General features: G+C 33.5%; 2 protein-coding genes across 3 annotated transcripts; one reads left to right on the top strand and one right to left on the bottom strand.

Annotated features, from left to right (window-relative positions):
* The first annotated feature begins 1,999 nt into the window (after nucleotides 1-1,999).
* Nucleotides 2,000-5,350, top strand: LOC114407768 (probable serine/threonine-protein kinase PBL25). Its single transcript, XM_028371005.1, has 5 exons — nucleotides 2,000-2,355; nucleotides 2,575-2,750; nucleotides 2,864-3,053; nucleotides 3,145-3,536; nucleotides 4,070-5,350. The coding sequence occupies exons 1-5, from the start codon at nucleotides 2,253-2,255 to the stop codon at nucleotides 4,949-4,951; spliced, it is 1,743 nt and encodes a 580-aa protein (XP_028226806.1). The 5' UTR covers nucleotides 2,000-2,252; the 3' UTR covers nucleotides 4,952-5,350.
* A 3,791-nt stretch (nucleotides 5,351-9,141) lies between these two features.
* LOC114407767 (probable serine/threonine-protein kinase PBL28) lies at nucleotides 9,142-12,162 on the bottom strand. Of its 2 annotated transcripts, none has more exons than XM_028371002.1 (6): nucleotides 11,783-12,162; nucleotides 11,226-11,663; nucleotides 10,751-10,866; nucleotides 10,352-10,612; nucleotides 10,044-10,244; nucleotides 9,142-9,760 (listed from the first exon to the last, which is right to left on the bottom strand). In XM_028371002.1, the coding sequence occupies exons 1-6, from the start codon at nucleotides 12,126-12,128 to the stop codon at nucleotides 9,686-9,688; spliced, it is 1,437 nt and encodes a 478-aa protein (XP_028226803.1). In that variant the 5' UTR covers nucleotides 12,129-12,162; the 3' UTR covers nucleotides 9,142-9,685. The 2 variants fall into 2 exon arrangements, with proteins under 2 accessions (XP_028226803.1, XP_028226804.1); XM_028371003.1 differs by having other exon boundaries at nucleotides 10,071-10,244.
* Nucleotides 12,163-12,670: the final 508 nt, after the last annotated feature.

The raw sequence follows: 12,670 nt of genomic DNA, 5'->3' as shown, positions 1-12,670 counted from the left end.
TAATAAGACTTTTATCCCATAAAGACATATATGATATATATACTTACATAATGATTTTTAAGTTCTGATAGATCATACGTACATTACGCATGATTGAGTTTCTTAGAGAAAGTAATATGTTATTCACTTAATATCTGTAACTATTAATATCTGCAACTACTTTATTTTGGGTTATGTTTGGCTCAACTATTCTTTAACTTAGAAGCTATTATAAAGCTAAAGCTTAAAATAAAAGCTTTAAAAATAAAAGTAGAAATAGTTTGTTAATTTATTTATTTTTAGTTTTAAAACTTCTTTTAAGAGAAAAGTATTCTGGTAAAATTTTTTAAAGAATTATTTAAAATTAAATGCCTCACTAAGTGGAAAATACATTGATAAAAATTGTGTAAAATTAATTTAAATTTATAAGCAATTAAAACAGTATTCAAATAAATATATTGTTGTAATTAATAATTGTAAACCTTAATTACAAATTAAAATTTTAAAAAATAAAATATGAATTAAATTTTAAGGAAAAATTATAATTATTTTAAATTATCAAAATTTTGTTTAACTATATCACTCATTCATTTCATTAAGGCTCGTCCATTTCAAGTAACAAATATATTCATATTTTTTAATTTTAAGAATGTCAAAATTAATTTTAAAATTAATGTACAAATAATTTATTATATAATATTAATTAAATAAATTTAAGTATTAAACACAAAAGATAAAATATTTAAAATATTTATTATTTTACAATAATATTTTTAGAAGATAAAAAATATTTCATTTAAATAGAATTCAATAATACCAATATATATACAAAAGCATTTAATAAATAATTAAAAATATTTGATAAATATATTATTGTAATTAAGAAATAAAAAATTTAGCTAGAAAATAAATTTAAAAATCCTGAAATTTAAACTAAATTTAAAAATAAAAGTAATATATTTTAAAATATGAAAATTTATTTAATTATATTATATCATTTATTCATTTTGGTAACATTATTTTATTTTATGTAATGAATACATCTGAAATGTTTAATTTTATAATTTTCAAAATCTATTTTAATTAATGAAAGTTAATTTTAAAGATGTTTTACAATTTTTTTATATAATATTAAGTAAAAAAGGTAAAATATTTAAAAACTTCTATATTATTGTTCAATAATATTTTTAGAAGATGAAAATGAATTTATTTAATATAATTCAATAGCGTCAATATATATTAAAAATTATTTAATAAATAAACAAAAAAGTAATTTTTTTGTAAAAAAATTGTTGTAATGAAGAATTTAAAAAACTTGAGTATAAAAAAATAAAAAAATAAAAAAATCTAATGTTCAAATTAAATTCAAAGAATTCATTTTTATAAATATTTTAAAATATCAAAGTTTATTTAATCAGATTGTTTACTTATTTAATTGGATGCTTTAAAGAAGCTCTGAACAGTCGACAAAAAAAAAAACAAAAACAGAGAGAACAGAGAAGCGCTTCCAACTATATTTCTGTCTTCCTTCATAACCATCATTTCCGCTTCATCTTCAAATCCCGTAACTGCATTGCGTTATTCCAACTTGAGAAACTGAAGACCATTAACTTGTCCCCATCTGAAATTCACAATCTTTCTATCTATAGCATAGATGTAACAATGTTTCAAAAAAAAAGAAAATAGATGGATAAAGAGATATACAATTGGCATACCCAAAAGTTGAATAAGATAAGATAATCATATTTATGGAAAGAAAGGTGCAAGTCAAAATATAACCGTAACTAACCAAAGAAAAAAAAAACGTTAGATGCCATCCATGCATGGCTTGGAAGACAATAAATCAAAGTCACGTGCAACTGAATTGAACCCAAAAACTGAAATATGATTTCCACATTTGTCGGAAGCCATGTAAAAGGACACCTCATAATGATGTCCACTCAAATTTTCCCCCCTTTTCTCTCCGAGTCTTCTGAGGAAACGTCACCATTTTTCGATCCCATTCCCCTGTTCATACATGCATGCATGTCTAACTCCTCCTTTCACCTTTTGCTGTTGATTTCCCTTCCATTTATTTTATAGCTTCTGCTGTGCGGGGTCCTTCAATCTCACTTGGGGGAACCTCCGTCATGGAGCCTTAATTACATTTTTCATGCTCTCAATATTGAATGAAGATATTGCTTAGTATCAAAACTTGAACATACATACTATATCTACCAACCGGGAATCCTCTTCCTGGACGTTTTGTTTTTTTATTCTAGACACTCAGAAAAATGAATTGTTTTCCGTGTTTTTCAAAGACTAAGAGAACCAACAGCAAGAGGGAGCAACAAGGCGTTATACCACAAGAAAACGTTGTCACAAGGACACCACCAGGTATTTAATTTAATTTTTCAATAAAGAAATTTTAATTAGTTCATGATCCCATTGGAGAGCCAAAGACCCTAATTGTGTTTAAAAACAATAATGACATTCATAGAATCAAAATATATAAATTCTTGTTTGTTTGTAATATATTGTTAGCAATTTAATTTTTCACTTAATTATCTCCATCTCCATAAGACTTGAAAATTAAACATTGGGGGTGACATGCAGATGTAAAGAAACAAAAGGCAGATGATCCAAACCAAGTTGACACCTCAAATATTCAAGCACAAAATTTCACATTCCGTGAGCTTGCAATTGCAACAAAGAATTTCCGCCAAGAATGTTTGTTGGGAGAAGGGGGCTTCGGCAGAGTTTATAAGGGAACAATTCCTGCAACCGGGCAGGTCATAACATAAGGCCTTCAATTTTCAGTTCATAAAAAAACAAACAAATTCAATATATGTATATTTTTTTTTCTCACGTTTGCATGCATGTGTGTTTTTTTCCCCCTCTTCAGGTGGTAGCAGTGAAGCAACTCGACCGAAATGGGGTCCAAGGTAGCAAGGAATTTCTGGTTGAAGTTTTGATGTTAAGTCTCTTGAACCATGAAAATCTGGTCAAACTCACTGGTTATTGTGCTGATGGAGATCAACGTCTTTTGGTCTATGAGTTCATGCCAGGGGGCTGTTTAGAAGACCGTCTTCTTGGTATAGTCCTCCTTCAATTTTTGACATTATTATTATTGTGCATTATATAAGAATAAAACTAAAACAAAGCTTGAGTTTGCTTTTAAAACAGAGAGGAAAACAGATGAACCTGCATTAGATTGGTACAACAGAATGAAAATAGCATCAAATGCGGCGAAAGGACTATGGTACTTGCACGACATGGCCAACCCTTCAGTTATATACCGGGACTTGAAATCCGCCAACATCCTGCTGGATAATGATCACAATGCAAAACTATCTGATTATGGACTGGCCAAACTTGCTGGTAAAGATAAGACGAACATTGTACCAACAAGAGTTATGGGCACCTATGGTTACAGTGCTCCCGAGTACGTAAGAACGGGTAACCTCACCTTGAAATCAGATGTGTACAGTTTTGGAGTTGTCTTGCTAGAGCTCATAACTGGACGCCGTGCCATTGACACCACAAGATCGCACGATGAACAAAATCTAGTTTCATGGGTATACTAATAACAGCCTCTTTAATTTGGACATTTTCATTTTCTCCTATTCATATGTTGGGCAGATTTCACATAGTTCTCATCAAATCATAAATAAGACTTGATAAATTGGAGGTGGAAACACATTATTTTGTGTTCCTACACGAATTCCACCTAATAATAGTATAGAATGTGTTAGAATTTTAAAAAGGACAGAACTTATATGTAGTTCTTAGTTTTTAGTGTTGTTCTTTGATCAGAATTGAAATTTCACCTCAATAATATATATAATAAAGGCTTGCACATAAATTACCGAGGTGAAACTCTGTTTCTAATTGAAGAACAACACTAAGCACATAAGGTACTTATCTAAGTTTTTTCCTTTTAAAACATGAGTTGTGATCATTTAATGAGAACTATGTGATTTCTCCAGTATGATATGTATGCATAAAAATGTTTAAGGTTGTTATAGTACCAAAGTCCAACAGCTTAATTTGATCCCCAAATATCTATTTTTGTTAATTTTATAAATTTTCCCTTATTATGATTGAGCAGGCACAACCCATATTCAGGGACCCAAAAAGATATCCAGACATGGCAGATCCAAGTCTGAAAAAAAATTTCCCAGAAAAGGATCTGAACCAAGTTGTTGCAATTGCAGCCATGTGCTTACAGGAGGAAGCAGCAGCGCGTCCTTTGATGAGTGATGTTGTAACTGCTCTCAGTTTTCTTTCCACCTCTCCTCCAGAGGTTGTTCCTGAAGCCCAGAGTGCTGCTCCTGAAAATGAAGCTGGATCTGGTAAGGACAGCGATAGCTCCTCCTCCAATGAAGAAGAGGAGAATGTAACTGCTCAAACTCAGGTTAGTGCAAAATACCAAGAGAGCGAAGACGCCTCAGAGAATGAGTATGATTATTATGGGAATGAAAACCAACAAAAGTACAGTCCACAAGACATCAAACAGACCAAGGAGTTCTACTCCAAATCAAGCCGCAAGAGCAGCACCAGATCAAAGAACGGAACCACTTCTTCTAGCTACAGAAGCAGCTCCACTTCAGATTCAGAGAATGGAAGCAACAAAACCAGTAGGAAAAGCAGCAGAAAGAACGGCAGCAAGAAGTCTTCCTTAAGCCAGAAGAGCGGTAAGAAATCTTCATTGAGCCAAAAGAGCAGCAGCAAGAAATCTTCTGTGAGAGTCTTAAGCCACAAGAAAAGCAAGGATGGAAGCCATTCCCCTAATTCAAGACGCAGTAGCAGCAGTGGCGGTGATCTTTTGGATCGTAGTGGAAGCAGGCCATCAGAAGGGAATGTTTCAATTGGCCTAATCAGCAGTGAGAACTCAGACAGTGACAGCAGCATACGATCAGAGGAAAGGAGCAGCATGCATTTAAATCATACCAGCAGCAGATCGGAGGAGGGAATTGTTTATTACCGATAGAGATTTATCAATGTCTGGTGGCAACAACAATAACTTAATTGGCGATGATGAATACTAAAGGAGGCATTTGGCATCACATGATGTTTTGTATACTTCTGTTGTTTGTCTATACATCAGTATGTATGGTCGAGTGAAACAAGTTAAGATAACCGTATATGGTATCCTCTAAATTAAAACTTGAAACTCGAGCATCTATATACATACACATATATACTTGTTTTTTTTAGTAGGCTTCAGCTATATTTCTGTATCTACCTTTAGTTCAAGAACAACGAGAGACGATTACCGTGAATTTCCATAGAGGATTGTTGACATTATTGGAAACAGTGATCCTCGTTTGTATTATGTAATAATTCTGATGTTATTCCTTTTGTCACAAATTAAATATAGGTATTTATGTGGGAATCAAATCTTGTGTCCTATCACGGATATATCCCTATTGATTCATTGAATCCACTATAAATTTGTTTAGTAGCACCACCCATCGGAGAAGAATGTTGGGTCACGGGCTCAAATATAATGCCATCTTTTATAAGGTTCACATACATGACTATATATGAGTAGGCGACGTTATCAATCAGCTAGCAAATTCTAGCTATTTGAATTTACAGCTAGCTGATTTGAAATCCCTTCAAAAATATCATAACACGTCAAACATCAAAGTTATTCAATAAATTGAAAAAAGGACCTCTGTCATACATTCTTATTTGTTAAAAACTGATATCAGAATCAGATACACACTGACATAAATAACATACAGAGAAGACCTTCCTAAAAAGAATTAATTGTTGCTTGGTTAATTTATATTGCCTTCATTATATTGATAGAGAACAGGGAAATAAAAATCAGGAAGACAATTACGATTTACGAACTGAGAGAACTTACACTGTAATTCTTGGTCACTATCCACTTGACTTACATATGAAGGAGACATTAAAAACCACATCCAAGGAAGAGAAACAAAAATTTGACATGTAAGGTGCTATAGCCTGTAACTATATATATGTTATTATTTTATGGTGGTGGGATGTGTGTGTTTGTTTGGAAACCAGATGAATCCAACGCCAATAAACTTTCAAATGAAAGTTACAATATTGTTGCTTTGAAATTTTTGTATTGGAACGCACAATTTCTCCATTCAACGCTAATCCAATTACACACCCTCCATATCCATGGATTAGGTGTAACGGTAGATTTTTGTTGTAAAGTTGGCGCTGTTGACGACGTTGTCGTCATTGCACTCAAATCTAACTTTAAGATTTCGTCGCGATCTAGTACTGTGGCTCTTATCCTTCTTAAGGCACGGCTTCAGCGTAGGGATCTGCTCAGAGTGGCTGAATCTACCACTACGGCTGCGCGCCTCTTCTTTTCCTGAGTCACGTGAAGTGTAGTCGCTAGAATAATAAACATGTTTTTCTCTGACAGAAGATTGAGCCCAGTAGTTACCTCCTTTGCCGTGTTTGTGTCCCTCTCTGGGCAATTTCACGCATGACGTTGACGCGGAAAATGAGGATTGTTTTTGGAAGCATCGAATTTTGTTGGAGTTAGAGATTTGACCTTGTCTGTGAGGATCAATAGAAGATTGATTAGGAAGAAAGTGAAGGGTGTGGTTTGTGTTAGCAGTGACAATATTTGTGGACTTGATCTTATGACGGATGGTGTGACAAGGTACGATGTAGAAAACGTTGCCGGGTGTGAGAATGGATTCTGGGTTGACCACAATCCAAGGAAATTGGAAGAAGTCGGGTCGTGTAACACAGTGCCTAGGATTTTTGTTCATGACTTGAGATGCAATGATTGGGTTAGAGTGTAGCTCTACAAAGCCACCAGGGTGTACTAGTTTCAGGAATTGGCTTTCTCTCCTAGTCCCAGGCATAGTACTCTTGGACTTGGACAACAATCCCATTAGAAAATGTTTTCTTGTGTTTGGAGGTTGGGGAGGAAGCTGTGGTGAGACACAAGACTAGTATTTAAGGAGTGGGTGCTAAAAAAATATGTAAGCAGTTGAGATGAGACAATGAGTAAAATAATATGATTTGGTGGAAATAGCAATGTTGCTGACTTGGCTTCGTTAGCGAGCATGGAAGTGTTCGTTCTAAGACGATGACATCACGTTCTTGTTCATCTCCTATGGCCAATGCCGATCAAAAACATCAGAATCTCTACGGTGTCGAGTTTCTGCACCCAAACCACGTCTCAACGAATGCGTGTTTGGGTATTTCACTTCAACACGTATCCATGTCCTCAATGCTATAATTAGGATGAGAAAATGCTAGCTTAATGGTACGAGACAAAATGTTGAAAGAAAAGGGTTGAACCAATCACCTGCATGAGAGTAGAAACAATAACACGATAACGAGGGTTAACATAGAAGAAGGGGTTAGTGTGAAAGAGTTTAGTCTCATGTTCAACTAAGATTCTAATTTTTGTTGAGAAAAATGTCTATATTTAGTGTCTTTCTTATATTGAATAAGTTTGTTTTCCAAGGAAAATATATTACATTAACACTTGTTGAGGTTTTATTAAATTTATCCTAATATTTTTTTTATTTTTCTAATCTTATACTAAATCTTTAATTATTTAAAAGCATTGCATTGTCATTATATATCTTACAAAAGAGGTTGATGTAAACTTGAAAAAATAAAAATTATATGCAATTTTAAGAAATTTCAAGTGGTATTATTATAATTTATTTAAAGTAGAAAAAACTCAGGCTAGAGACATATTTCTTAAGAAGAACATGCATTTTTCATGCAACTCTCATGGTTTATAATTTTATACCGTATAACATTTTTAATTATTTATCACTTTCAAATATAAAAAGTTAATATATATATATATATATATATGATTCTTTTATTGATCTAATCAAGGAAGAGTAGCTAGAAATCGGTCTGATAATTAACTATGTCTGATCCATTCAAGTTGTAGCTCTTGTCTTTTTTCTTATTTGTAGAGATTAATACTTGATCAAGAAGACAATTATGGGATGAAGAATGCTAGTAATACACTCCTCTTAATATGTTCTTTATTATTTATTATTGATTGACATTTATTAAAATTTGTAAAATCATGAAAGATAATCATTAAATATGATATATGATCCATTATTTCTTGTAATTTTCATGAAATTTCAACCAACAAGAAATAATGTGATAAAAAAAATTTTTTATTATTATTTCTTATTACCTCTATCGTTACTATGCTTCTATGTGATCGTGTCATTTTTCCTTTGAATTATCTGCCAAGTTGTATATAAATTGAACACAATATTGAATAATTGTCTAACGAATCAAGTTGATTCAAATTCAAGTGGGTACAAAATCTCCATCCTCAAGCTTAAGAGGCAATTAAAACTAAAATATAACCGAACTTTTTTGTTTCATCTAGATCACCAACCTTTAATCAAGAGGGTGCAACCCTTCATCTAATAGATAAGCTCAATTGTGATAACGGCTTAGCTCCATGCTTGGTGTGTTTGGTATAATTAATAAATTAAATGAAACCAATTTCCTTTCACTAGCTAGATTGTTGCTTTTAAACAAAAAAAAAAAAAAAGAAAGAAGCTAGATTGTTGCTTTTAAAAATATATTTTAAAAAATTAAAGGAGATAACAAAAAGTTGTTTTTTAATTTTATGCTTAAAAGGTTCGCCTAAAAAGTTATTAATTATATATTGTATTAAATAGGGATATAAAATTTGAGTTGAGTCAAGCTCTTATAATAAATTTATTTATATTAAATCAAATTCATGTTTAATTAGATATTAGTATGTTTCGTAAGCTATTATAATATTTTTAAAGCTACTTTGCCTATAAGCTGGTAAATAATAATCAATTAACCTATAAGAGTTTTCAGTTTTAAAGCTCCTATCTTATAAATATTTTATAAACTTTCATTTAACTTATTAATTGATTTTACCAAACACGCCAAGCATAGAGCTAAGCCGTTGTCACAATTGAGCTTAATTATCTGTCATTACATACATGGACAAATCTAGCTGTAATGTTTTTAAACGTATTACAACTAGTATTGCATGAATTAAATTACGAGTCAACATGTATGGATAAACTATAAATTATAAAATCCTGAAATGTATCTATCCACTTATTTGTAAGAATAAGATAAGATTGCATCTTGATGTGAAATGTATCTATCCTCTTATTTGTAAAAATAAGATAAGATTGCATCTTGATGTAAAGGGCAAGGATATACTTGCATCTTGATTGTATCAGATGGGTGGAAATACACACCAGGATAATCAAACAGATTATCCGATTCGTATTTATTCCGTTGCGTTCCATTCATTATTGAATATCCAAATTTACATTATTGTGGAACCTGAAAGATGCCATAATAAAATTAAAAACGGGTAAAAATAAGAGAGAAGCTGTGGATTTAAATTGCTATTGCTACAAGCCTATAACACGCTTAAATATTAAAGATATTGATGATTGCTAGAATAATTTTGTTTCTTTTGCCGCCACATGAATCATTTTGTTGGACCAGCAGAACAGCTTTTGTAGGAGGATTCCAGATCTCTGACCGAGAGAGAGCCATAAGGGAAATTTTTGTATGTACGCCACACTCCTAATTTTGTGCCGTCGTAATAGTTATATGCTGTGAACAATTTATTAGATGTAATGTATATCTTCATCTTCTAATTTCAATTTACACTACATCTTCAAGTTTCATCTCACACTCGTATGTAACAACCAGCGCATTATCCTTTATGTCATAGAGGCGCCGATTTTGACGATTTGGAGCTCGGGGTGGATGTTGTTGATAAGCTCTCATCCTTCTTTTGCTTCTGCAGAAACAAAACAAACTATTGTCAATTTGATAGACACGTAGCTACGGTTAGCACGAAAAGGGCCTGCATGTGCACATTAAGTTGTAAACAAACTAGGAGTTATAAGATTGACTTAGTGGTAAAGTGGTAAAGAGAAAGAGAAAGAAGGGGAGAGATAGTGTGTTCGAATCCCTCACTAATAAAAATTAACTAGCATTTGTCAACTATAAACAAACTCTATAGTTATGATTGAGTTTAGGAGTAACTAAGTGTGTATATATATATATATATATATATATACCATCCGTGTTTCTGTATCCCTGCAGACCTTGTCCAATTCCTCAAAAACAAGCTCAATGGTTGGACGACCTTTGCTTGATTTGGCAACACACAAAACTGCAATCTGAAGGATGGCTTCGAAGTCTGTCTTATCAACTTTTCCATTTAGTCGCGGGTCTTCAAAATCTGACAGTGGACGCTTTCCCATGCTCACATCTCTTGCCTACAAAAGCCATATTCAAATTATCTCAGTTTGAGTTGAATGGCATGTAAGTATAATGCATACATTTTTTGTTGTTGCTTGTCTGTCTGCCCTGCAAGTGCAAGTACCTTCCTAGTGAGTTGATCTCTGGCATCAAGATCCAACTCGATGACTTTCTGTCCCGACAGAATTTGTAGAGCAACAATACCAAAACTGTAAACATCGCTAGCGCAGGTTAGCTTGGCATTACTCATGTACTCTGGATCCATGTAGCCTATTGTTCCTCTAACATCAGTAAAAACCTTGCTCTCTTTAATCCCCATCACTTTTGCCAGTCCAAAATCTGACAGTTTCGCTTGGTATTTCTCATTCAAAAGAATGTTCGTAAGCTAAAATTTAAAATCAGTCAGAAGCATTACCATAAGGCTAACTGAAAACATTATAAATATATTTGCATGTTGTTTTCAAGTGCATAATATGCTACAACAGATCCAAATTTTCATACCATGTATCATGTATGTACGTACCTTTATATCTCTATGGACAACACAGCCTTCTATATGATGGTGGAGGTACTTGAGTGCATATGAACAATCTCTCAAAATTCTTACTCTGGTTTCCCATGTCAAGTGGCTATCTCTTCCTGAACAAAATCACACACGCATATATAAAACCCTCCAAGGAAATAAAAGAAGGACAAAACTTGGATGAAATACTGATTTTGATTTTGGTGTTGTTATCTAATCAGAGTTAAAGTTTCACCTCAATAATTCGCATAGTAAACAATTTCATTAAATGTCAAGGAGAATTACTGATATGAAGCTCTAATTTTAATTAGGCAACAATAAAAAAAAGGCAAAAACATTTATGAAACTGCATAAAAAAGAATCATGAAGGCTAAAGTCAAATCTATATCTAAATAGAGGTAACTAAAAAGTGATTATTTACATTAGACATGTTAAATGATTAATGAAGAGTGGAGGTAAGGAAAGAGAACATTACTTAAGAGATGTTGAGCAAGATTCCCGTTTGCACAGAATTCATAGACTAAATATCTCTCATCCCCTTCTATGCAGCATCCAAAGAGGCAAACCAGGTTAGGATGGCGAAGCCTTGAAAGACCTTCAACTTCTCGAGTGAAAGACTCAGAGGTGTTACTCTTTGTTAAATGCTTGATGGCCACGAGTTGACCACTTGGGAGAATACCTCTATACACCTGCCCTGCACTCCCACGTCCAAGGCATATCTTTTCACCGCCATAATTCATGGCATTCTCAATTTCCCTTTTGCAGAACCAGTACAATCCAGACCACGCAGCGATCTCTTTCAAGTTTGCCTGTCTACGAAGCTTCTTCTTGGACAAACGTTTTACCATTATAACCACAAGCAATATTGCAAGGATAACTACCGGCACACTCAACAAGGATTTCCACAATGATCCTGGGGACCCGAAAATTGACATTTTTTTTGTCAGTTTCATTTGGCTCAATTCTAAAACAAAAATGTTTAGAACTTGAAAAAAATAAAAAAAATAAAATGGTGGAGATGGAGCTGAATACTCTTGTCTGATCCAGAAGCTGAAGGTGGCAAGCAGCGTAAGACTTTGTCAACGGCAGGATCATTTGGTTTCCCAGCTGCAACAGCAACAATAGCTGCTACCGCACATATGGCTACCTCAGTGTGGTTGTTGTTGTTGTTGGTCACTTGATTATATAAACTATCTCTTAAGCTTAATATTGCACCGGTGCAATCTGCACAAGATTCACCAAATGGGTGGTCGAAGTTGGAGCACTTGTCTAATGCATCTTGGTACTGTTGCAGTTTCCTAACATCCTGGAAAACGAGGTTGGAGCATTTGGAACTGCCAAGGTACAAGCTTTGAAAGCCGCATGAATTAAGGGACATTCCTTGCTGCGGGTGAAATGTCTTGGCACAACTCTGCGACTAATCTTGGGAAATGAACACTTGTCCTCCTGAGTTCAGGGGTTGCGATGCCAACGCATTCGACAAAACCGTCAGAGCATTTCGACAGCACAAGGTTGTCGGGAACCCATCGTCACCCCACTTGTCTAAAACCTCATTCACATCGCCGCACTCACCAAATGCCACATATTGGGACGTGTTGAACTTCAGCACACATGTACCTGCACCACAGCACCAGTAAGTTGGTGCAAACTACTCAAACTCTATTATATTGTATGGTCTAATCTAATTTTGAGTTTTCTCAGTGTTATTGCTATGGACTATATATCACCAACTTTAATAAGCTTTTGGTTGTATTTCTAGATAATATATTTATGAACATATTCTCTGTCACACTTCTTTTACCATAATCGATTGAAAACTATAAAATTACATAACAGACTTGCTAGATAAGATAATTGAGATTCATTTTAATAAATAATAATAAAGAGTACAATGATATATGCATAACATAAAATGTGTAA

The sequence above is a fragment of the Glycine soja genome, chromosome 3, assembly GCF_004193775.1.
Source record: "Glycine soja cultivar W05 chromosome 3, ASM419377v2, whole genome shotgun sequence".
NCBI classification, from domain to species: domain Eukaryota; kingdom Viridiplantae; phylum Streptophyta; class Magnoliopsida; order Fabales; family Fabaceae; genus Glycine; species Glycine soja.
Note: the sequence above shows the minus strand (reverse complement) of the source record. Positions and strands in the feature narration are given on the sequence as shown.

Coding starts and splice junctions, on each gene's coding strand:
- LOC114407767 (XM_028371002.1), bottom strand. CDS start 12,128: ATGTCCCTTAATTCATGCGGCTTTCAAAGCTTGTACCTTGGCAGTTCC. Junction 10,867..11,225: donor TCTTGCTCAACATCTCTTAA/GTAATGTTCTCT, acceptor GATTTTGTTCAG/GAAGAGATAGCCACTTGACA. Junction 9,761..10,043: donor GGGATACAGAAACACGGATG/GTATATATATAT, acceptor TTGTTTCTGCAG/AAGCAAAAGAAGGATGAGAG.
- LOC114407768 (XM_028371005.1), top strand. CDS start 2,253: ATGAATTGTTTTCCGTGTTTTTCAAAGACTAAGAGAACCAACAGCAAG. Junction 3,054..3,144: donor TTTAGAAGACCGTCTTCTTG/GTATAGTCCTCC, acceptor CTTTTAAAACAG/AGAGGAAAACAGATGAACCT. Junction 3,537..4,069: donor AACAAAATCTAGTTTCATGG/GTATACTAATAA, acceptor ATGATTGAGCAG/GCACAACCCATATTCAGGGA.